We start from the raw sequence: 26,750 nt of genomic DNA on the forward strand, positions 1-26,750 counted from the left end.
CATCACGGGAGATTCCAATGGTTCTGAAAGCTTTGGTTTCTACAGCGTGAAGCCGAGCTAGGTGTGAGGCAGGAGCACCGGCCCAGAGGGGAGAGCAGTACTCCTGTGCTGCGGATGAAAGCTTTGTAAGTGGTGAGGAGCTGAGAAGTGCACAGAAAAGTGGTTGTTTGTGCAGAGTTTTTTTGTTGTTGTTTCTTTTTACATTTCACTCTTGGATAATTTGCTTCTGATATATCTTGCTTGATTAAAAAAAGCAAACATATTCTGTCAGGAACAGGTGCTTTATCATTGGCAATGCAGCAGGTGAGTATTGGATCCGAGGATCACCTTGACACTTCCCTCCGCTTACCTCTCCTAAATGGCATTGGCGTAATGAGAGAAAGAAAGTCGGTAGTAGAGTTGCAGCTAAGCAAATACAACAAGCTGATATCATCTCATCATTTCGCAGCCCTTTTCTTTCCGACCTGTAGAGCCTGTTCATTGAGGCCTTTATTCTTGAGAATCGGTGACATTTTAAGTGCTCAGGTTCATCCTGTCCTGTACGACGTCAAATTGTTCTGGAATTACGTTTACATTTTCAAATATTCATTTCCTGAATTCCTTGTTTCTGTTTCCTTATTTTCCTTTTTACGACTCATTAGGTTGAGAGCAAAGTTTGCCGCAGAATGTTTAACATCGGATTGCCTACTAACAACACCGACTGTCCACCATGAACATGGTGAACAGTGAAGACCATTAACACAAAACAAATTCTTGATTACGACTGGATCTGACATGACCATGACTGGATCTGACATGACCACGACTGGATCTGACATGACCACGACTGGATCTGACATGACCACGACTGGATCCGACATGACCACGACTGGATCTGACATGACCACGACTGGATCTGACATGACCACGACTGGATCTGAAATGACCACGACTGGATCTGACATGACCACGACTGGATCTGACATGACCACGACTGGATCTGACATGACCACGACTGGATCTGACATGGCCACGACTGGATCTGACATGACCACGACTGGATCTGACATGACCACGACTGGATCTGACATGACCACGACTGGATCTGACATGACCACGACTGGATCTGACATGACCACGACTGGATCTGACATGACCACGACTGGATCTGACATGACCACGACTGGATCTGACATGACCACGACTGGATCTGACATGACCACGACTGGATCTGACATGACCACGACTGGATCTGACATGACCACGACTGGATCTGACATGACCACGACTGGATCTGACATGACCACGACTGGATCTGACATGACCACGACTGGATCTGACATGACCACGACCGGATCTGACATGACCACGACCGGATCTGACATGACCACGACCGGATCGGACATGGCCACGACCGGATCTGACATGACCACGACCGGATCTGACATGACCACGACTGGATCTGACATGACCACGACTGGATCTGACATGACCACGACCACATCTGACATGACCACGACCGGATCTGACATGGCCACGACCGGATCTGACATGACCACGACCGGATCTGACATGACCACGACTACATCTGACATGACCACGACTGGATCTGACATGACCATGACTGGATCGGACATGACCACGACTGGATCGGACATGACCACGCCTCACCATTTCAAAGTCGTCTTCTCGAAAAATAAAATAAAGTTGCAGCCAATCTCATTCTGTATGCCTGCACTGGTCCCTCGGGCGCTGTTATGGCCGAATATGATGTAGCAATCGCAAAGCAGAAAACTCAATTTCCATTTCATTTCGGCTGTGCATGTACGTTCATGCTGCTGCATACAAACAGGAAGCCAGGTTTTCTGTAAAGAACAGAAGGATGTAATGAACACCGGGTCGTCATGAAAAGGCCACTTTTGGTGTTATCGCCGACGCGGCTTATTGGTCGATCCATTTTTTTTCGGTGATTTTGACATTTATCAAGTAAAACAAAAATACTCTGCAACTATCTTTGCAATCATGAATAATTAAAATATCCACTCGGCCTACTTCCCTTGTGCTTCATAAATTGTAGATATAAAAACTCACGGTTGATGCATTTTAGGACATCTTACTTGTTTTAATGTCAAACCTGGTGTTGGCTTAGCGGTTCGGGTGCCGGCTTGGGATCCTAGGATCCTGGGTTCGAATCCCGGTCGATCGCTGCAATTAACGCCAGGGGGGTTGACTCAGCCTGACCATCTTTCTGAGGTCGGCAAATTGAGTACCAGTTCACTAGCAGTTCCCTGTGTGTCGCAAGAGGCGACTAACAGGGTTGGTGGCAGGAAGGGCATCCGGCCATAAAACATTGCTTCAAAAAGGGGACCACGGTGCCCGAAAAAGGTCCAACCCCTGCTCTGCGGGAAAAATGGCCTGTGTAGGTGGTTCTTCTTCTTCTTCCATGTCTGATATTTTTCAGTGTTCAACATGTAGGTGAGGTACATGAGGATGGTTTCAAATTGGACCTGACGCTTCGTTGAAAAAAGGTACAGTAACGTTATATAGATGAATCTTTTTGACGGAATTTGTCTTTATGGTGTTGGAAACGAGTTGCCATCATCACGTGTTTCCTGCTTTTAATGTTCGAGTTGAAAATCATTTAGTGACGGGTGAGATGACAAGTAGGGTGCAGCACCGGGTTATTAACTTTCTGGTCGCCATAAACGTTAAACGTTTTGAAATTCCCAGACGAAGCTTTTGCAGTATGGAGTGAGGCTCATGTAACAGGGTTTTTAGCCGTGTCGCAGACGCTGCTCATAGAGTGCCCTCTGCTGTTGTTGTTGTTCTTCTTCTTCTTCTTGTTCTTCTTGTTCTTCCAGAGAAGACAAAACCTCAAAGCTCCACCCATTCTGGGAACCATAGCTCCACCCATTCTGGGAGAGCCTTCATATAAACAAATATCCAGCATTTTATTAACTCGCATAGCTTTGAGGCCTGTTTTGTAGGCTCGTGGTGTCTTCCTCTCTCACACAGTTTTATTTCAAATCAAATTCGATATATCATTTCATTTTTCACAGTCGCTAACATAGTTTTAGACTCCGTTGAAAAAAAACGGGAAGAAAATCCGATGGAAGTTGCCCTTTATAGAACTAAATGAATTCTCAAAGGCCTGTAACTTCAAGTCCATTGAGATTATTTTTTTTAAATCGCGGCATGGTCAGTCATACACCGCCCGAAATAAGAGACGGGAAAATGCCGAGATATATATATTTTGTTTAAATCGCGGCATGGTCAGTCATACACCGCCCGAAATAACAGACGGGAAAATGCCGAGATATATTAAAAATTCGTCCATTTGATGACAATCGTCACGATGAAATATTTAATTTATACGTCGTCACAATAATGTGGAGAGAGGAGCATAGCTTCGTTCACGTGTCGCCACACACGGGAAATTGCCGAGATATATTTTTTTTTAATCGCGGCATGGTCAGTCATACACCGCCTGAAATAACAGACGGGAAAATGCCGAGATATATTAAAAATTCGTCGCCACACACGAGAAATTGCCGAGATATATTTTTTTACAATCACGGCATGGTCAGTCATACACCGCCTGAAATAATAGACGGGAAAATGCCGAGATATATTAAAAATTCGTCGCCACACACGGGAAATTGCCGAGATATATTTTCACTGCACAAAAATAACATCAAGTAATCGAATCAATAGGAATGTCCTGTGCCTATAACATCGACGTTATAGGCACAGCTGCATCTAGGCATTGTGTAACATCGACGCGGCTTTTGTTTTAATTAAAACTTTTTGTACTTGTTTCTTTACAGGAGCGAGGCTCATGGAAGAGCAAAGTAGAACAGACAGTGGAACAAACATCAAGGAAGTGATTGAACCAGGGTAAGAGGCAATGGAAAAAAGGGAGGAAACACTGAAACTGGCAAGTATTAGGAAAACCTAATGGGGGTCATAAAGATCATGGGTCAGAATCGGGCATGACGAGACATGGCGGTACAAAAGATTTGAGGCGTGCAGAGAGTCTGGATTGTGGGAGTTCAACAAAGAAGGGGTTACTCGAAGAATCTGCGCATCCTGGAGTTGCTGGAGATGGTCGGATGACTTTGAGTGCAGAGGAGGCAATGTTTGAGAATAGACGGTAGAAAACAGAGAGACCACAGAGCTGTCTTCGATGTGAGAGCAACAGTTATACAAACAGGCTACGTCCAAACTTGTTTATAAACAAAGGCCCAGATCAATTTGAACCGGTCAATTATTACCAATAAAGTCCTGGTTATACATTTTTATGCAAAAGTGTAGGCTCATCGAAGAGCGATATGACAGAGTGGGTATCAAGTTCACAAACTTACAGCGGGTGTGTGTTATTAATTTTCTGGTAAAAGGAGCAGAACAGCATTCAAAAAAAAATGCATGGACGAATCACAGTGGCAGGAAAGGAAAAAGGAAGGGTGGAAATCTAGGCTCTCTGCTCACCTTCACTCTTTCATTCCCCCTTTCCTCCCGCCTCTGGAACAAACTCCCTACTCCCTTCAATCCCACTCCTCCCTCCAGGTCTTCAAAACAGCTGTTCACCACCATCTCTAATCTTCCCCCATCCAAAACCTTGATCTTTTCTACCCCCACTAATTCACCCCAGATACACTGTTTTTTTTTTTTGTTTTTTTTTGAAATTCCAACTTCTTTCCTGGAAGTCCTTGCAGTGTTCATATGTTTTATATCTCTCCCACCTTCCCCCAAGCCCTCTCCCTCCCACACATTCCCAATGTCCCTGCTCTCAAATGTTTTGTTTGTGTCCTTCCCCCTCTCTCCCCATCTTGTCTGCCGCTCCCCTTATTTTGTGTTTTATGTGTCGGTTTGACTTTTTGTGTGATTAATGTTAGCTCTTTCACGAGCCTCGATCTTGTATACAAAAACAAAAAGTGGGTGGGAAGGGGTGGGGGCCACTCATCTACCAAGCAATGAAGGAAAATAAGGCAAGGGTGGGTATAAAAGAAAGTAGGATGTAGAGCAGCACTCTTTAAAGCCTGAAAGGAGGAGCACCAGACCACAGGGAAAGTACACTGTTGTCTAGGAATGTCATTGCGGATTGGCCTGTTTAAGACTTCTCATCTGAACTGCTAGCTCATGCACAAATCCCAGGTTCACGTCCCATACACTATTAGAATGGCACTCGGTAGGAAGCATACCTCTGCTAGGTTGAGCAGTTTACTTTTTGTATCCCACTGATAGGCCGGATCTGCATCCTGCCGTGAACCAAAATCTAATCGGCCAACCAACTCGTCTACCAAGATTTGTCAGAACTCGTCCACAACATTTTGAAACGCAGTGTCATACTATATATCATTTTTCGCCCTATGTCTCAATTGTAAAGAATCACTTAAGTCTTGGATCCTGGATCTTCACCAAAATCGAATCGATTCGTTCTTGTCGCACACTCAACATGTCCATCAAGTTTCGTCCGAATCCGTCCATAACTTTTTGAAATATCGTGCTCACAGAGAAACAGACAGACAAACAGGGGTAAAAACATAACCTCCATCCACATGCAGTGGCGGAGGGTAAATACTGCACTTGTTTGTCCATAATCCACTGATTTCCTCGTGATTCACATTGAAGTACACTGATATCTTTGTCCTGCATAGGCTACAATTGATGTGCAAGCTCCACCATAGTTGTTAGGTCAATGTGAAATGAAAATCTAGATTACTGCTGGCGCCCACTGCTGTGAAGGCAATGGATAAATGGACCCAAGTGTATTCATTGGCGAACAAAACGGTTCAGCAACTCGTACATTCCCATCAGAGAAAGTACCGAACACATCCGTCGATTATAATAATGTATTGGGTGATTAGAGAAACATGCAGGATTATTATTATTAATCCCCCACCATTTATTAGATTTCTCATTTAATGTCAGTGTCAGTAACAATTTTATTCCAAATATTGTTCGATATAATGTCTGCTATAAGAATAGATCAATATTTGATGCAAGCTCCAATATGAGATACAGGGTAAGCAATTTTTTGTGTCAATGCAAACTTTTAAAAGTGAGTCGGATCGACAGATGAGAGAAGAGGGGGATTAAAAACTAGAGCTTCCAGGGAAGCAGAACTCAACTGAACTGACTGGACAACTTTAAAGTAGGTCAGTTGTCTGTACTAGATTTGACTTAAGATAGCAACCTACCTTGTGTGGTCAGAGTCTCACACACCAAGTTTGATCAAAATCCATCAATATTTGTGGACGTTAAAGTCTTAACGTCGTTTCGGAGCTGAAAACAATATGGCGGCCTATGGCGGCCATTTTGCGACGGATCGGGTTGGAATGCAATAGCAACCTACCTTGTGTGGTAAGGGTTAAACATTCTAAGTTTGATCAAAATCTGTTAATATTTGTGGACGCTAGAGTGTTAACGTCGTTTTCATGACCAAAAACAAAATGGTCGCCTAAGTCCGCCATTTTTCAACGGATCGGACTGAAATGTAATACCAACCTGATCCTTGGGGTAAGGATGCTGCCTGTCAAGTTTGATCAGAATCGGTTGATATTTGTGGACGCTGGAGTGTTAACGTCGAAAAGTTAACGGACGACAGACGACGGACGCCGGAGGGTTCAGTATGTGATGAACTCAACTGGACGGTAGTCCAGTTGAATTAAAAATGGAGATGAGAATTCATCGAACACTTAGTGGTAACCAGATGTGTGTTTCTTAAAGCATGCCTTGAAGAAAGAAGGATGGCTAACCACCCAAGACTGATTATGACAGATAGTGAGGCCTTATGAACTCCAAGCATTACACCTTTTCCAAGGGTTGGCCGGAAAAATAAACTGGGAAGTTCAACAACTTATCGTTACAGAGCGAAAGGGACAGAGTGAGAGTTTGGACTTTTTATATTTACAGCATCCATACTTGTTTAGGTAGACGAAGCAACATGTCCATCTGTAGTATACTGTAGAATAGCTGGGGAAGAAGCCAAACTGAGAAAGATACTAGAGTTGGAAAGGAGATGATTCCTTCAGGAGGTTTGCTGCAATTATACATTCCATCACTATGCTCATGATGGGGAGTGGGATGGACAATCTGTAGTTGAGCAGAACAGACATGGATGTAGTCTTTTTAAATAGGGGTGACATTGACAACTTTTCAAGATGAAGGTGGGCCACCATCCCAGAAAGACCTGGTCCATCTGTAAGGAAAGAAGAGAGGATTGGGCCGATGCAACCTCTCTGAGGGTTACAGTGCTAATATGCCATCAGGCCTGGTTGTAGAAGAGGTGTCAATAATCCCTTCAATTTTCCTATCCTTGGGATAGAAGATAAATACATATTCTCTAGGAGAGTAGTTTTGATTGGCAAATGGGTACACAAGGGAAGGATTGGGAACCTTTGGCCTTTTTAATAATGAGTGTCAATGTATTCAGCTTTTTCAAGAGCAATCTCCAATATGTTTCCATCCTTTCAGAGCTCAGGTGCTAAAGAGAAATGTGTCCTTCATGGCATCCTACTCATAGATTTCGATTCAAAGGTAGCCTACTTACCTTTGAGCTGTCTAACCTGGATTAGATGCTCGGCCCGACTGTAAACTGCCGAATTGGTGGTTCTCGGGCATTCATAAAGTGCAGGGCGTTGCTTCGTCCCTCAGATAGGCATTCAGCTGACGACCCCTCTGCTAGAAGTTAAAGATCTCGCAGAGTCTTTTGATGAGGAGTAGTAGAGAGTTATCACCGACACCCTGAACAAATTCCAAATTCATGCACAAACTTCTACTTCAACTGTCTTCTACCGACTCCTCTCCGGCCTTCCTCCCCCAGCTCTCTCTGTGCTCTGTCCCCCAAATATTCCTACAGGTCGCACAAGATCTGCCAGCACCCAACCCTCTTATGGTTAAACAGCCAAAATCTAGGCTCTCTGCTCACCTTCACTCTTTCATTCCTCTTTTCTCCTGCCTCTGGAACAAACTCCCACACTCCCTTCAATCCCACTCCTCCCTCCAGGTCTTTAATACAGCTGTTCACCACCATCTCTTATCTTCCCCCATCCAAAACCTTGATCTTTTCTACCCCCGTTAATTCACTCTCGATCCACTTTTTTGAAATACCGACTTCTTTCCTGGAAGTCCTAGTTGTGTCCATGTGTTTTATACCTTTCCCACTCCCCCCCCCCCCCCCTCCCACGCCTCCTCTCCCCAAGCCCTCTCCCTTCCACAGATCTCCCGATGTCCCTGTTCTCAAATGTTGTACTTGTGTGCTTCCCTCTCTCTCCCCATCTTGTCTCCCGCTCCCTTTATCATGTTTTATGTTTTATGTTTCATGTGTCAGTTTGTCTTTTTGTGATCAATGTTAGCTCTTACACGAGCCTCGACCTTGTATACAAAAAAAAACAAACAAAAAAAACAGCTCGGTATTACATCAGCTGCACCCTGCGGCCCCTTTTACCTCCCGCAACGACGCAAACCCACAGTGACATGCTGCATACAAGAGAAGAAGTGTGATTAGTCTGAACAAAAGAAAATGAAGCAGAATGCAATTTTTGGTTCTTTCAAGTTCAACCTTTGAAAGGTGAAAGAACAAAATTTGGCATTAAATTATTTCACCTGAACCAGACAGCCTATCATTTTGTGCATTGCTTAAAAAAGGTAATCTTTCATGCTCATTTAATTTTCCTTTGTAGGCTAGTACTTACAGGGAAGGAAAACTGATTTTAAAAAATACAACTGTGAATTACCCGATTTGATCACTTGATCTTGCACTTTATGTGCTTTTATGAAAAGGATAAATGCAACATCAGAACAATAAATTTCCCATCGATTTCTCCAGAAGCAGCCATGATTTCCATTTGTGAGTCCTTGATTGATTGTGAAGCAAATTTAACATAAATGTTCCTTTTAAAGCTAACCGTAGACCGACAAAGTCAATGCTCACCTGCCTTGACAGGAATAACTAGATGGTATTCATAGAATACATACCCCACGCAGTCAACTTGGTGCAGGCCAACTCTTCTGCTTTTTAAGGGGTTTTTTTCTTTGATCCAATATGGCTGCCAGACCATGTAACCAATGACATTATAAATTTAAATTGTCTAATACAATTGTTGCGTCGATCATGCTCAATAAGTTTCAAACTGATCGGACTAAACGTTGTACTTATCAAATTATGACGTCATAATTAAGGCACCAATGACATCATCGTTAACAACATTTATTCCCCATGCAGAGTTCTTTACAATGAGCCACGTTACAATTTTTTCCATGGAGCCGTTTCAGAGATATAGAGGTGCAACCTTTTCGGTTTTTCCAAGATGACGCCTGTACCACGTGATCTGTGATGTCATAATTATCATTAAAATTTTCTACAGGTAGAGGCACTTTTATGGTGTAAATTCTGTGTCCAACGGATCAACAGTTGCAGAGAGAGAAAAAAATCATAGTGATCGGATCAAGCGTTGTACTTGTCGAATTATGATGTCATAATGAAGGCACCGATTACATCACCATCAACATATCTCATTCCCCATGGAGAGTATTTGAAAATGAGCCATGTTTAAATTTTTCCATGGAGTAGTTTGGGAGATATAGAGGTGCAAAGTTTTTTCAATGTGGCATCCGTACCACGTTAACTATGACGTCATAATTATCACAGAAACAGTATACAGGAGGAGACGCTCCTATTGTGAAAATTTTGTGTCCATCGGACCAACAGTTGCAGAGAATTTTTTTTTAAGTGATCGGATCAAGTGTTTTACTTGTCAAATTATGACGTCATAATGAAGGTAGAGATGACATCATCATTAACATATATTATTCCCCATGGGGAGTACTTGACAATGCACCATGTTTCAATTTTTTCCCATTGAGCACAATCAGAGACGTAGAGGTGCAACGTTTTCCAAGATCGTTTCCATACCACTTGACCTATGACATCATAATTATCACAGAAACAGTCTACATGAGGAGACGCTCCTATGGTGAAAATTTTGTGTCCATCAGACCAACCATCAGAGGCCATTCTAAAGTCCTGGTGTTGGGCTAGCGGCTAGGGTGCCAGCTTAGGATCCTAGGATCCTAAGCCGGCACCCTAGCCGCTAGCCCAACACCAGGGTTCAAGATGACATCATCATTAACATATCTTATTCCCCATGGGGAGTGTTTGACAATGCACCATGTTTAAATTTTTTCCCATTGAGCGCAATCAGAGATGTCGAGGTGCAACGTTTTCCAAGATGGTTTCCATACCACTTGACCTATGACATCATAATTATCAATAAAAAACAGTCTACAAGTGGAGGCGCTCCTATGGTGAAAATATTGTCAATAAGACCAACGGTTGCAGAGAAAATGAATTTTACAAATGCAGACACGCACGTACGATACGACATATGCACGTACGACATACGTACGTACGACACACGTACGTACGACACACGTACGGACGTACCCGATCGCTTAACCCTGCTTGTCGCTTCACGAGCGCAGGGTAACCAGGAAGTTCACCACTCAACTGTAATATGTACCTTCTACATATTACCATTAAAAGTGAAAATCTCACAATAAGTCAGACAATTCTCAAGTGATAAAGTTTGATTGAGATCCTTTTCACGCATTTTCTTTATTATCCTGTGATTTCGACAATCCGAGCATTATAACGCCAAAGGTAATAGTTCAGAAGCCGGTTCGGTTTCATGTTTCGTGTTGGATTGGAGATGAAAAATGCAGGACTACGTTTTTCTTCAATACAATCGAGGTCTCTTTTTGTTTCGTGCTTTGAGAAGGCCTTGTGTGCACAATGACATCAAAACAAATTGGTATATGCGCCTGTGGCACAGGAATTCATCACAGCTGTCAGAGCAGTGACATTACAGACAAATAACCGCATGGAACACTGCACCAAACACTTAATGAAGCACATGATATACCGGGAGCTAAATCTCATATGGGCCTAGATTAAGGAGTTTGTTCAACACCCACTACATAAAAGGTTCGACACCATAGGTAGTTAGTATGGACCATCTAGATCACTGCTAGGTAGGTAGTAGTCTCAAATTGTGGTAGCACTTTTTTCTACAGGTCATTTTATAAACCGACATGTAAACGCCGTGAAAAGCAATGATATTAAGGGGTAGGGGAAACATAATTTACTATTTCTTAACTTTTTAAAATTACAATGAAGTCATTTTGGTATCAATATGTGCCTAATGGAATGCTCTAACAGTCTAATGCAACTGTATAGCAACACAATAGGTTTTGGAGGAGGTATTAACCAAAATAGGGGGGAGTGAGTGACAAATAATGCTCCTTTTTGGTATCATTTTTTTATATAAAATTCAAAACTTCATATTATTTTTGCTTTATTATTGCTTTAATATTCCCAATTTCAAAAATAAACGCAAGCACCTCTCTTTGTGAAAATGTTGGCTTCAGTATGACCCAAACATAAGTATACTGTCGTGCGGCCGCCTTTGATTAAAATCAGACGGTCACGGAAGCCAATTGCGAAGGCCTTAGCCCTTGAGGCGAAAAGTCGATGGCGGACTCCAAAAACAAAAAGCTACACCAAAGTGCGCGGGATGGAGGGGGCGCGAGAGCCCTGCAGTCTTACCTATTAAATCAACCACATGGAAACTGCGTTCAGATATATATACAGAAAATAATACAAGGGTTTATTCACAAGGATGGTGGGACAGGAAAAGCACGCGCCGGTAATAGGTATCCTAATTGGGACGTCCCCACAAACAGATTTCGGATACGAGACGAGGGAATACGAATTACGAAAAGAACCGTTCGTTATGGTGTGTATGTGGTGTGCGGTCTTATCTGTGGTCGTCTTGTCCCCACTTGGCTCCAACCTCCGGCGTGGAGGAACCCTCCGTCCGCCCCGCACGCTTTGCTAGGCCCGAGCCAACGGCCTCTCCGTTCACACACGAGGTCCCGCCCGTTCACAGCACCGAAAGCACCAAGCACCACGCAGATGGTGAACCAACGACCACCAGGACCTCTCAAGACCAAGAACGGAAGCGCAGAGAGCACAAGACGTCGTGCAGCGTCAAGACAGCCAGAGAGGGATGTGCAGTACAAGAGGCAGCGAAGAACCCAAAAACTAGAGCTGCCGAAGATGTCGTGCAGCCCCTTTTATCACCTTGCGTCAACTCTCCTCCAATGTTCCCTCTTGCTGGTGCCCTCTCATTGGCCGAGTCCCTCCCACCTGGTATTGCTCGACCTGATTGGCTGGAGGTTCACGCCTTCCGTGCCAACCAATCACTCGTTCCCTGTAGCGTGGTGATAGCACGTGTCACCCTACGTTGCTAGGCCTGCCGGAGGTGTAGCTGGCTGCGGCCCATGCGGCTGTGCCCCGAACTGGCCTCTTGCCTGTTTTCTTCCGAAGTCCTTCTCAGGGAAGGGAATTTAATTACTGGGTGCAATAAAGGGCCTATCTAAGTGTCTACAGGTGTGCGTTGCTATAAGGGACAAAGGTTTGATCACCAGGTTTGACACACAAGGCTGTTATCTTTAATCCCTATCACTATCTAGCACACGGACATCCTGGTATGTTCACAAGCAGACATATTAACCTGACAAACCGGACTAAAACACAGAACGTATTACAGGTAGATTCCCTGTCGCGACAGACAAAGCATGTTACCTATTCAGATCTACCTGACTCGAGATATTCCTCTACCCTACCGACATAACAATACTATGAACTGAGCAAGTTACAAAAGTCTTAACAAGTATGCAAACATATGCATGAATAATTAGTCAAGTGCCATGATCTGAATATTTATTGTGCAGATGAAAGAAATCATTGACCAACAAGCTTCTTTATAAAATGTTACCTAATTATGACTTTGCTCGTGCTTGTATTGCTATGGTACACTGGAAATGAGGAAGCTTTTAGCATTCACAAGAAAAGCAGCTCAAAGTATACCTTAATTGAAGACGGTACCCCATCCAGGCTGGTGAAACACAAGTTCTGACCATACATTTCTTTGGTCATATCTTGTTTTAAAACAACAATAATAATGTAGATAATTCATGAATATACAATGTATAGTAACAAGATATTCATTTCTCTAGTTTACATGTATCTGTAGTGCAGGTGTATAACACATAATAAACCCCATAAGAAAAGTTGTGCTTAAAAATAGTACTACCTATGTTTACCGTTTAATTAGTCATCATCCTCAGACTCTGAGTCATGGACGGATGAAAAGGGGTTGCAACATTCCTCATGTTCCATACATTTACAAGATTCAGTACAGCCCAAATCGTTGACTTCACACAAACAGTCTTCTCTCGTACATGTCTTGCATCCACAGCGTGTTAATTCTAACAGTCCACTTGGTGCAGGATCCTTAGTCATTAGGACTGCTTGCAGAGAGTCATTCTGTACTTCCGAAACCATGCTCTTCTGGGGGTGGTAAATGTTGCATGGCATCAAGGGACTTCTTCCAGACATATGCTTGAAAGTTTGCTCGTTTAAGGTGTTGAATAAGGCTGTCATTGGTTGGAGGAAGCCCTTCATTCTTTTTGTACCGCACATCATCAAGTTGGAGTACCGCACATCATCAACCTTCGTTCCAGCCTTTGTTGATGTCGTATATAAGTTACAATGAATTCCTCACACGATTGCACTAAGTTGTCACTCAGGGGTAAGGAGTTTCCCAGATTGCCAAGACTGTCTTGATGCGTCTGGCTCTCAATAAGAACCTTGAACGCCTTTCTCTTGCCGATACCTGAAAACGAACTTGTAGAATCGCAACCAGTCACTGCGTGGAATCCAGGAAAGGCACTGCAAACTCTGTGGCCAAGATCGGTAGTGATGGTGTAAATAGGTATGTACCTTAACTTGTCTTTGACCCCTGTGCAAAACCACATTTCCTGACAGTGGAGTTGATGGTAGAAGGCAACACAAAGGACAGCGACATCGGTATCAGGAGACAGAAGAACAATTCGTTGGTGCTCCAAAGATGCATGTTGAGCATGTAGCAAGAGCCTGGTGTCAGCTTCCTCGTGATCGGATGTAAGTGACTGAGGAGTTGTTATGATGTCCCCAAGTGATTATTATTGCCTTGTTGGAATCATCCATTTGTCCGCCGCCTATAACAAGTTGTTGCCCCTGTCCCAGGTGTTCTTTCCCCATCTGCGTCCAAGTTTTGACTAAGAAGCCACATAGTTGTTTCTTGTTTGCTGGATTGGCTATATATTTTTGCCACTGCTTAGGGATGGGTGTGTGTGGACCTTGAATTCTGACTTCTAGAGCAGTGGATGCTCCTCACTTTGAACGCTCTCTGGACTTGATTGACCTACTGATGTATCGATCAAACACAACATCAACTCGTTGACACCCACGTTTGCCAAGGGAAGATGAAACTATGCCATAGTGTGTTGATGCTAGTTCGCCAAATGTTGCAGCACCCCCAGCTTTAACCATCTGCATAAATGCCATCCCATCAATGATATAAGCCGTTGACATGTGCTTCTTTGGTGGCGGCAGCTTGGGTTGAACATCGCTCTTCTTTTCTAACTCTCCAAGAAGTACACTTTTATTGGTCTTTCTTAGAGTACTGTCTGCGGCATGTTGAGCAATTGCATATGGCACTGTGGAAAGTTCAAAGCATAGGACCTCACTCAGTTTTAGGTCTCTTGCTTTGGCTGCAATGACCAGGGACTTAGAAGGTCTCTGTCTGCACTGACAGTGATGACTTTCGCATCTGATGCTTTCACCTTTTTCTTCTTTGCCATGGTAGCAAAAGTCTTCAACTTGAGATTTGGAATAGAGTCCCAAAAGTTGGCGTTGCTGGTATTTAGCCTTTGCTCAACAAACTCTGACATCTGCAGGAATCCTGATTCATAGGACTGCAAAAGGTGCAATGTGTCAGCAGGAGGCATGACCATACCAGCGGCAAGATTGATAAGTTCTGTTGAGTTACTATCATCGCCTTCATCATCTGAGTTGAATGGGTTTTTCATTAAACCGGAAGAAAACGTTGTAAGGATCTTTTGGCCATCTTCTTCATCCCTACGAATTCTAGATGCGGATGCTTCCTTATGATTGCCATCACTTTCTTGCAGCCCACACATGTCTTTTAATGCTGTCGTCATGGAAGGTCTCTCATGGCTGGTCAAAAACCAGCCTGCTGATGCACCCGGGATTCAAGTTATCCCGATGATGCCACCCTTACTTTTTGAGTCAAGGTTGATTGATTGTTCGAGAGCCATGTCAGTTGAAACTTTGGAAAAAGGCTTACCTGACCGACTTACTACATGGTTGCCCTTCATGAACTCCTGGTATACTTCCGGATGGGTCTTGCTGAGATTGTTCATGTCAGCCAAGTATACAGGGAGCCACCTGGAGTAGTTTGGTCTATCCGTAGCAAAAAAAGTATGGAGTCATGGCTGCAGTTGTTGTTAAGTGTAGTGGCCAGTCACCGGTCCTCCCAGCTCTGAGAAATTGTAGCAGTAACTCCACCATTTGGATGTAACTGTTCCAGAATACATACATCTGAGATTTGCCTTCCATCTCCTTCTGAAAGATTTGGTACTCCTTCGCTATGATTTCAACATCATTTCAACATCAACAGATTTCATATGATGTTTCTAATCGTACTTCTGTAAACAACACAACAACAACAACAGGCATTTTAAGGCCATTTTCCCTGCTAGAGTGGGGGTTAGCCTTGCGGTCCCCATGACAATCTTCTCCATTTTGCCCTATTTTCTGCATCTCTCCTTGTTAACCCCCTTGCCCGCATTTCTTCTTCGACCATCTTTAGCCAAGTCTTTCTCGGTCTTCCCCGTCCTCTACTTCCTTCTACAATAACTTCCATCACTCTTCTCAACCAGTCACTTTCATCCTTCCTCAACACATGACCAAACCATCTCAACCTGTTCCTCTTCACAGCATCAATCACAGGCAATATTCCCATCATCTTTCGCAATTCATCATTTGTCTTCCTCTCTCTCAACGATACTCCGCACATCCATCGAACCATTCGCATTTCCACCCTTTCCAGCCTTCGTTGCTGCTCTACGTTCATTACCCATGTCTCGCTCCCATAAATCATTACACTTCTCACACATGCAGCATACACCTTTCCCTTCAGCTTCAGCGACACTCTCCTCCTCATCAGCATGTAAACTGTAAACATGTACTTCTGTAAAATAGTTGATAATCAACAACAATTTTATATAAAAAATGATACCAAAAAGGAGCATTATTTGTCACTCACTCCCCCCTATTTTGGTTAATACCTCCTCCAAAACCTATGGTGTTGCTATACAGTTGCATTAGACTGTTAGAGCATTCCATTAGGCACATATTGATACCAAGATGACTTCATTGTGATTAAAAAAAGTTAAGAAATAGTAAATTATGTTTCTCCTACCCCTTAATATTGTTACGGTCCGCGGTTAAGGATGTTATGTTTGCCGAGCGGAGGCCCCGCGACCTAACAGTTTCCCCGATTCACTCGAACGTTGGCCGTATCGCGCCACAGCTATTCAATGAGGGAAAAGACAAAGACGACGGATGTGAAGAAAAGGCATAAGAAGACGAAAAAAAGGTTGAAAATACTACTAAATTTATTTACTATTTACAGGGTCAAAATAACCAAGGAGAAGGAAAGATAAGAAAATAATTTACAGAAGCTTTTAGAGACACAGTGAAAATACTAGCTTATCTAACAGGCTTAACTTATTCCCAGGGACAAGACAAAAGACAGACTACGAACACACTTACACGGGGAATGATGATAGGAATGGCAGGTGGATGGCTGGGGGGAGAGGGAGGTCCAACGGGTCCGGCAGCACGATCGGCGCGTTGGGCAGCCGCCGTTCCTTCGCGGCCCTGCTCCAAACTGCCGTCCAGGCCCCACGCTGCTGTGGCTGCAGTTTCGGTGGCTCAAGCTGCTGTTGGATGCAACCGCCACTCTTGTCATGGACCTCTCTTTGTCATGGACCTCTCTTTGTCATGGACCTCTCTTCGCAGCTTTTTGCGCGCGCGCCTTTATAGCACCTCCGGCGATTAAGCCGCCGGCTTTTCGGACACGCCCATCGGTGTGCTCACCTCGGCCCTGGTTGGTCACGCGACCCTCTGGCTCCGCCCTTGATGACGACGGGCGGGCACGCCTTTCTTCCCCAACCCGAGCACATGTTCAATGGCGGCTTTGGGGCGAAAACAACCCACAGCTGTAACAAACTGGCCAACTGCCCAGTGCAGTTGGCAATGGAGACTTGGAGGGGATGTAATTGGCAGATTGAGGCTTGGCCATGACGAAAGGGGAAATGGAGGTTTTTGGGAATGGGAATGAAGAATGAAGGGAATCTATCTTTTTCACTTGGTGCAATGGAGTGTCATTTTAATGGAAGACAAGGCCTTACCCTAAAACACATAATAAGGATATAAACTACTGAACAGGGATATTATAGTGTCCTTCAATGTATGCTTTATGGAATTAACTACCGGGACGCCCTTTTGACCTTTATACACACTGGAGCAAGGAGGGCTCAGAATAAAGCAATAATAATAATACACACAATAAAAAAACACAATCCTCATTTCCGCAACAATATCATTGCTTTTCACGGCGTTTACATGTCGGTTTATAAAATGACCTGCAGAAAAAAAGTGCTACCACAATTTGAGACGACTACCTACCTAGCAGTGATCTAAAGGGTCTGTACTAACTACCTGTGGTGTCAAACCTTTTATGTAGTGGGTGTTGAAAGAACTCATTTTTGTCAGGTCCCTGCTCCCGGTCTATGAAGAGGGGAAGACTCCCATTGGTCGTAACTTTGTAAGAAGGGAAAACGTGACGTTCGAAAGAAAACTGAACCTGGGCACAACATTATTTATTTTGCCCTTCCAGCACCGCAATGACATGGGGTCTTGCAATTGTGTGTGTGTGTGTGTGTGTGTGTGTGTGTGTGTGTGTGTGTGTGTGTGTGTGTGTGTGTGGGTGGGTGGGTGTGTGTGTGTGTGTGTGTGTGTGTGTGTGTGTGTGTGTGTGTGTGTGTGTGTGTCCATTCGTCCGTTTGTGTACAAACGAGTGTGTGTGTGTGTGTCCATTCGTCCGTTTGTGTACAAACGAGTGTGTGTGTGTGTGTGTGTGTGTGTGTGTGTGTGTGTGTGTGTGTGTGTGTGTGTGTGTGTGTGTGTGTGTGTGTGTGTGTCCATCCGTCCGTCCGTCCGTCCGTCCATCCAGAGCATAACTTTTTACCATTTGAGTTTTTGTCATCAATTTTTCAACAAATCATAATGACAATTTGGAGACCACTAATAAATACAATTTACTTTTTTTTGTCAACTTTAGCTTTGACTACAAAGCATGTTTTTGCATTTTGTGACGTTTTGTCGTTTCGTCGGCGATGGTAAAGTGGATAAAGTGAATGCGCTAAAATTGTGCCAATTTATCTATTTTGTGGGGAAAAAGCAAGTGTATTGTGATTGTGATGCTTCAATGCTGCATAGCGAATATAAATCACCGTGGCCTAGCAAGCCCAGCGAGGTTATTCACTGTGAGAACAAAGAGGAAGAATCCTTCAGCTTATCTGCAGAAGTGCTGGAGCATTCGTTTGTACACAAAAGGTGTGAATTCTAAATATTCTGGTTTGTTAGTCCCAGTCAAGAGAAGATTACAAAGCAATGTGGACAGGTGTTTGTGAGTGTTCCAAAAGCAATTATCATTTGCATGTATTTGGGTCATTGATACATATTGCTACTGCAGTCATCGACATAATATATGATGCGTTGGGAGTGTGTGAGGTGTGAATAGACAAATACTGTACAGCAATACGAGTGAGGGAAGTGGACAAGATTGGGAAGGAAAGGGAGGTTAGGGAAAGTCAGGAGAAGAGGAAATAAATTGCAAGAAATGGAGGGGTAAATGGTTAAGAGTGTCCCCTCTATGTCCGAGAGGTCGCGTTTGGAACCCAACACCTGCCGAGTCATTCCAAAGACCAAAGATAGTACGTACTGCTTCCTTTCTTGATGCTCGGCACTTTAAAAGAATAGGGCACGATCAAACAACCTTATGTTGGAAAACATTGCACAGACTTCATTGGTCCAATGACCTCCTCCTGCTTTGATGTTCCTTTTCAAGAAACATATCGTGTATCTATGTGTGTTTGTTATAATTTGCCGGCCATACCTTTTTGACCTTTTGACCCACAGCGCTCAAACTCACTGGGTGGTTTTGCACTAAACAAAACCACACCCACCCACTCTTTGTATTTGCACACCACTCTACTCTACCCCTTCCCATTCATTGTTTTGTGTACCACCCCCTGTACCTCCCAACATGTGCCTCCATATACCGGGTACACCAGTTCACCTATGGGGCTCACTCATATCTCGCATGATCCACCCCTACTGTGCGTGCCTCTTATGATTTACCAGTCACATCCTTTGACACATGGTGCTCAAACTTGGCATCAAGAGTGTTCACTCCCCCAGGATGGTTTTGCACTATGGCCTGCTTCTCCAACGACCCCCTCTTCTCACCGACCCCACCTACATCTATATAGACAAAATAAAATGGATAGACAAGCAGAAAAGTTATATATTTTCACGTAATTTATGCTTGAATAATCTCGCTGTTGTACCGAACAATGCTTGCGGAATTGCCGATGCTGACGGTGTAATCAACACCAGCGTCACAGCCACGTTCGTTCATCTACATAGACGAGCACAAAACCCATTATAATGATGGGTGCCCTTCCTATATTTTATATATTTTGTACCGAACAACAGTGCGGAATTGTGTATGTGCAAGTACTGATACCGGAAGGAAGTTCAGATGGAGTAGCGGAAAAGATGTACAGCTCCAAATTGACATCAAGTGCTCCAGGATGGTTTTGCACCTTGAACTTCCCCCACCCTAACACCCCCAAGCCCGCCACAACCACACCCCTTACCATCCTCACCCTCAAATTCGGGTTCCCCTCAGGTATGTCCCCCACTCCAATTTCTCTCCCCACCCCACCCCTCCCCTCCCCAACATACTCGGATTTCCTTGGGCATAGAACGGGCATCTCACCTGGTGTGTGTACATACACTGTGTATATCTACTATACACAAAGAATTAAGTTAAGCACCCCCCCGTTTTTTTACAACCTCGCACATTACAAGTTTGTTGTCGTCAAAACAGTGTAATATACCCATGATATTGCTATATTTTCTGGAGAAGTGATATTATGGTCACATAAAAACATAACAATCATGCCGTTTTCAATATTTTATTCTGAATAATTTAAGGTGAAATTTTTTGGGAATTTTAGGCATATTCTCACCTCAATTTAAGTATGGAGCTATAGGTCCATCACGGACAGTGTGGATGACGTTTATGTTTTCTAACGTACAGTCATTGTTCTGAGAAGACCTCTAGCGATCTTTGCGTCAATAACGTGTGTAGGACCCACGTGATCGGATCACTGACTCAACCAATCACTTTTTTTCACTTTGATCACTCAATTTCATCAATGGATAATTGCTAATGTCATACCAATCATTATTTGATCTCACATACCTTAGAATATATGCCAATGTATACATATACACAAAGAATATATATTAGGGGGTGCTTACCTTAATTCGTTGTGTAGGGGTGCTTAACTTAATTCTTTGTGTATATATAAGAGAGATGTCTGTCTGTGTGTGCGTGTCTGTCTGTCGCCATTTTTCTCAGAGATGGCTGAACGGATCTTCGTCAAACTTTCAGAGGTTCATCAGTGAGTGTTTGGGATGGTTTTAGGCCAAAACAAATTGTGAAAAAAGTTAGTTTTTTTGGAGTTAAAAAAAAAATCGTTGGATAGTGCCTAAGCCTTTTTAAATTAATGACAGTTTTTGCACACCACTTCCATTTTGCACACCATACAAGTACACATTCGCATAAATAAATACAAAACAATCACCAGACATTCGAATACAAATAAATCAAACAATACCGGAAGTGTACGAAGTTGGTAGTACGGCTTCTTCTTCTTCCTGATCGGCATCACACTTAACGTAGAAACGTGATGAACGCCACATTCACCCACCAGCATATATAATATATGAACCCCCTCCTCTCCTGCCTCCTCCCCCCTCCCCACCCCATCCTCCCCCCCCCCCCGCCCCCTTCCAGTTCCAGTTCTTGCCAACATGGCCCCATTGTAGGAAGGCAATGCTATCGTGAAACATCTCTTCATTAAGGAAACATGAAAGCCTAAAGCTGAACTTCCATGATCCCGAGAGCCTCTTGTGATGTAATTCAGCCTGCATGGCAAAGATATGTTGAACCCACGGTGGATGATCATTTATCTGATCATATTATTTTATCTCCGGTGGCATATTGCAAATGCAGACAGATTTTGGTGAACTTTCGATTGTGGACGTGCCCTTCAATTCGCCTGAAACACTGTTAAATGAGATTCTTCGAACCACAATGAGATCTGTTGGCTCCATCCGCGTGTTCTCAGCACTACACTCTCATTGATCATTTTGCTTCCTGTCCAAAAGATTTGCAAACGAAATACCAAATCTGCTAGTATTAAATTCCCAAGGAATTGTCTTTTTGGTTATATCGTGATCCTTTGTATTAGTCGTTTGCATGATTCACATGATGCATGTAACATTGATGAACTCTCCACGAGCTCTTATTTTATCCATGCTCGTGGATGCTTTTTCTCAGCCCCCCTCCCCTCCCCTCCCAATCCAGGTAGTCTATCCTGGTGTTCTGCCTGAAGGCAGGTTCAGTACTTCCTAAGCAGTGTATTGGCAGGGGTTACGCTTGGTGCTTTGTCGTTGCCTTTCCAGCAGTAGTTAGGGCAGGAGTTTGTAATTTGTTCAGGGTGCCGGCGATAACTATCCCACCCCCACCCCCCTTCCCATGCCTCCTCGCCCCAAGCCCTCTTCCTCCCACAGATCTCCCGATGTCCCTGCTCTTAAATGTTGTACTTGTGTGCTTCCCCCTCTCTCCCCATCTTGTCTCCCGCTCCCCTTATTTCGTCTTATGTGTCCGTTTTTTTTTTCTTTCTTTTTTTGGTTTTTGTCATTAATGTTACACGAGCATTACTTTTACCTGCTCTTACACGAGCCTCGATCTTGTATACAAAAAAAAACAAAAAAAACAAACATCTGCTCTCGCAAAGGACACCATGAGATCATTGACGTCCACCAACCAATGCTGGCGGATGGGACGCCCAGTTGAACGTCCATCCGGTGGACGGCACACGCATTGATGACTCGCCTGACCTGTGAAACACCAGGATGGCAGATAATTATAGCTGCGTCGGGATTGAAAAGCAGGCTAGGTGACTTGGAGTTGAGTGTGCGTACCTATAGCCCATCCCATCAGCCTCCAGTCCAGGTACTGTAGATCCTAGAAATAATCTTTATGCGCACATTCACCCGTTTATCAACTTCCTCAAGGAGTAGTCAAGGTCTGAATCTGCTCAAAATGCTTTGATGCCAATCACCATTGAACTCTCTTTACATGTATGTCTACCTCGTAAACCAAACAAAGTTGTGACTTCCTCTTCTTTCTCCCTTTCCTTTATATGGAGTGAGGTATAATGGCACCAAGCTACTACACTACCTTAGCCGCCCCCTGTCCTCAGCCAACTCTCTCTACTCTCCAACCACCCACACCAGCCATGGTCTACCTCTTTTTCCACTACCTCGCTCCCTCAAGATATCCTATTTATTTGCCATTCCCTCTTCCTCCATCCACACCAGGTGTCCAGCCTTCATCGCTTACAAATTCTTTGATTAAGGGTAGTACCTGAACATCGAAATGCTAACAGTAAGAATTACCAAAGCAGTTCCTTTTCAATTCAGTTGAACCTCATATCTTCAGCCATCCCCAGTCGCATCATCATGATTCTTACGTATCTTCTTCCCAACAGGTTTGGTACATGGACGGCTTTCTAAACTCACGTACCGTGCGTGAGTACCGCTCCATGGCTGCCTTCATCAAGGGAGTCGACTTTGTGTTGCTGCGACTTCCACACCCTTGGGCCGGCACTGGTCAGGTGGTCTACAACGATTCACTCTACTTCAACAAGTTCCAGAGTAACATTGTGGTTCGTTACGGCCTGCGGACACGCACCATCCTCGTTCAAAACGCGCTCGACGATGCCGGAAGCAATAACATGTTTCCGTACCTCTGGGGAGGCTACAGTGACATTGACCTCATGGTAGACGAGAATGGTTTGTGGGCAGCCTATTCCACCATCGGTAAGGGTGGGAACATCGTCCTGGCCAAACTGAACCCAAAGACGCTGCAAATCATCAATACGTGGGACACAGAGTTCTCCAAGCGCAGCGCCGGAGAAGCGTTCATGATCTGTGGGCGTCTCTATGTGACCAACTCACACCTGACGGGCAGCAAGGTGTACTTCACGTACGACACAAACACTTCAACCTATGAATATATCGACATCCCCTTTCACATCCAATACTCACACATCTCAATGTTGGATTACAACCCACGTGACCGTGTACTCTACGCCTGGAATAATGGTCACCAAGTACTCTATAACGTGACACTCTCACATCTTGTGACGAGCAACAACGTCTAGAACTGCAGCCATGTTCTGAAAAAGGTGGAGGTTACCATTTATTTGTTTTAACCAATTGTTTTCTGGACCTTTAATGGATTGCCTTGAAAGGGAATGAAACGAAAACCTGAAGAGAAGGAGTTTCTATGGTCGGCCGTGCAACAAGCACGGACCTGTGGGGTTTACAGTAGACAGCTGAGGATTAAGAGATTAGGATGGTAATGAAACAGTAGTAGGTCGGACTCAACAAACATCCTTTTATGACATCAGCCGAATCTAACTAATGCGGAATTGGAGGCATACTGCGTCGGTCAACACACCGACACTCAACGGCTCAATGCGTACTGGGTGTTTGCTGCGGGGATGTGTCGACATGCAACCTTCAGCAAGTATTGGGCGCATTTGTAAACCACCACCAGGGGCGTCAACAAAGTTTGGAAAGTGGCAAACCACAAACGGCCCATTTCAATATACGGCCCAACCGATGCAACTGCCATCGCTAACCCCACGGAAGTCAATCCTCAGTGTTGACGACTCGTACTGGACCTCCAATCGTCAGCATCGGTTCGCTGAGTAGTTGGAGTCGGGGGGCAGATACGACCTGTGGCAAAGTCGGCCTGCCTGTTGGCGGCATTCCTTTCAGTGGGGTCCTCCATCCCTCGGCATCCGAACAAAATCGGCTGGTGCCTGGACAATACACGGCGACAAGCACAGGGTTCCTCAAGGGTCTTTGGAGCGATCCTTTCAAACTGCCAGCAGCAGCCGACAGGTGCAGGTTTTTCACCGTTTTGCCATCATTTTCTTGAAGTTTATTTTGTGGCTACATATCGTCACACTTCGGCTTTTCCGAACGACGGGCTGATGTGATGAGGATAATATATGGATGCGCCAAAAGTGTTGTAATGCCTGTGCACAACAGGTACAAAAATAATTACAAAAAAAAAGAAACAAAGATTCAAAAAATCACGGCAATAAACACGGACAACAAGGGAAAACAAAAACGAAACCTCGTTTGTTGCCTTTGTGCTGCTGAGAACCTGCTGTTTGCAGCGAAGACATGACTGCCGAGGGGTTCGGAATGCCTCTCACAAAGGTGCTGACGGTCAAAAACGTTTTTGAGACCGTTTAAATGAACACCTCGTCCACATCCCTTCTTGTTCCAGATATTTATCTCTGGATGTTCCAGAGTTTCTGGGAAATTGGGATGCCATCCCTTCTTGTTCCGTCTCTCATCAATTACAGAGAACCGAGCAACTTTCCAGAAAAGCTGTGAATTCGAAATGACTTTTCCTATCATTTTATTTTTTTGTCATATAAGCCCCTCTACCCGACCCACTTCTACTGCAACACTGCCTGACAAAAGGGATCGTATGGATGACCACGGACCTGTGTGGATAAAGGGAAAGCTTGAAACGCTTGGTGAAAATTACATTTCAATTCTTATTGCAGTCGATCTTATACCGTGACAATGGTGTATTGTATCTTGTCTCGGGTTGCTTTGCAAGCTCAGACAAGGTGTAAGTGTATAGGGTTGTTCATAATAACAGCGATGTGATGGGCCACCTCTGCTGTCTTCCAGCAATATGCCTGTCACGCCCCGTCTCCTTGTCCTTTCCTGCTTCGTCTATTGCCAACAAAAGGGGGAGAGAAATGGGGATGCCTATGGAAATGGGGATACTTATGGAAATGGGGATGCCAATGGAAATGGGGATAATTGTGAAAATGGGGATACTTATGGAAGTGAGGATACCTATGGAAAAGGGGATACTTGTGCAAATGGCAATACTTATGGAAATGGGGGTGCCTATGGAAATGGGGATACTTGTGGAAATGGGGGTGCCTATGGAAATGGGGATGCCTATGGAAATGGGGGTACTTGTGGAAATGGCAATACTTATGGAAATGGGGGATGCTAATGGAAATGGGGATGCTTATGGAAATGGGGATGCTTATGGAAATGGGGGATGCTTATGGAAATGGGGGATGTCTATGGAAATGGGGATACTTATGGAAATGGGGATACTTGTGGAAATGCCAATACTTGTGGAAATGGCGATACTTGTGGAAATGGCGATACTTGTGGAAATGGCGATACTTGTGGAAATTGCGATACTTGTAGAAATGGGGATGCTTATCAAGCACCTTCAATGCAGTCAATCACGGGTCTGCGTCGGCACCCAAATTACGCAATAATTTTCGGCCATCTTGCCAAGGCCTCTTTTTTATTATTAATATTATTATTACACCCTCTGCAGGTGTCTGCATGCACGCTTTGTACTGCAAATTAATTTCTGGAAAAATTTTACATTCGTTCTATTTATTTATTTATTTATTTATTTCTTGCAATACAAGGGGCGGCTGCACAATTTGCTGGGGTACGTAACAATATCGTAATCCATTGTTTTATTTTGTTTGTTTATTTATTTGTTTATTTTTAATACCAACAGATATCATGGAATAAATAAAAGAGCAAACAAATGATTCGTTCATTTTAGAACCTACCTGGGAACAGGACGGTTTCGTCGAGCTGTGAATAAAACCAAAGGCCTCTTTCATTCGAACCAAAGGCCGAAGGCCTACGATCCGGTCCATAATTCACATTGAAACGACTTTAATTGCTTAACATCTCTTGCAACCCCACATTCTCACATAATATGATGGAACATCAATGACCAATTATTTATTCAACCTTATAGGTAAATACGTTTGTTAAATAAAGGTCTGTTGAAAGATTTTTTTTTTTTTTGATGTTGGTGTTATTTAGAGAGCTAAATAAAAGTAGCGCATCCAGTACCCGTACGTTTTCGAAATATTTTGAAAGGAGTTTGTGCAGCATGAACTTGAGTTGTTTCTGAATGGACCAAAATGATTTTAAAACGTAACAATAGCTGTCAGTGATGTACATTTCCACCCTCTATATGTAACTGCTTCATGCTGAGAAGACTCAACAATAAATTGTCCTTTTTGCTGTTAGTTGCATTTTTATTATGATTGCATTTTTTTTCATTTCCAGTCGTGACGATACATTTTTAATTCCATTTTGAGCCACTTCTGTTCAGCTTCTCTTGCCCTGAGTGTCTCTCCAACTTCTGCTGCATCCCGAGAGATTTGAATCCCTTTACTGCCAATTTGAATCCCTTTACAATCCCACGAGCCTCGATTCAGTATACAAAAAAAAAAGAAAAAATCGCAAAACCAAAATATTGTTGTGGATCTCCGAACAT

At 43.8% G+C, this 26,750-nt stretch overlaps 1 protein-coding gene across 3 annotated transcripts in view; it reads left to right on the forward strand.

Annotated features, from left to right (window-relative positions):
- LOC137432928 (noelin) overlaps positions 1-26,499 on the forward strand; it is a 203,956-nt gene extending 177,457 nt beyond the window's left edge. For all 3 annotated transcript variants that reach the window (XM_078783741.1, XM_078783739.1, XM_078783740.1), the window contains exon 6: positions 22,873-26,499. In XM_078783741.1, the coding sequence (XP_078639867.1) occupies positions 22,873-23,547 (675 nt within the window). In that variant the 3' untranslated portion in view covers positions 23,548-26,499. The remainder of the gene's footprint in view (positions 1-22,872) is intronic.
- The last annotated feature ends 251 nt before the right edge of the window (positions 26,500-26,750 follow it).

This window comes from Myxine glutinosa, chromosome 8 (genome assembly GCF_964187855.1).
Source record: "Myxine glutinosa chromosome 8, kmMyxGlut1.1, whole genome shotgun sequence".
In the NCBI taxonomy this organism is placed as follows: Eukaryota; Metazoa; Chordata; class Myxini; order Myxiniformes; family Myxinidae; genus Myxine; species Myxine glutinosa.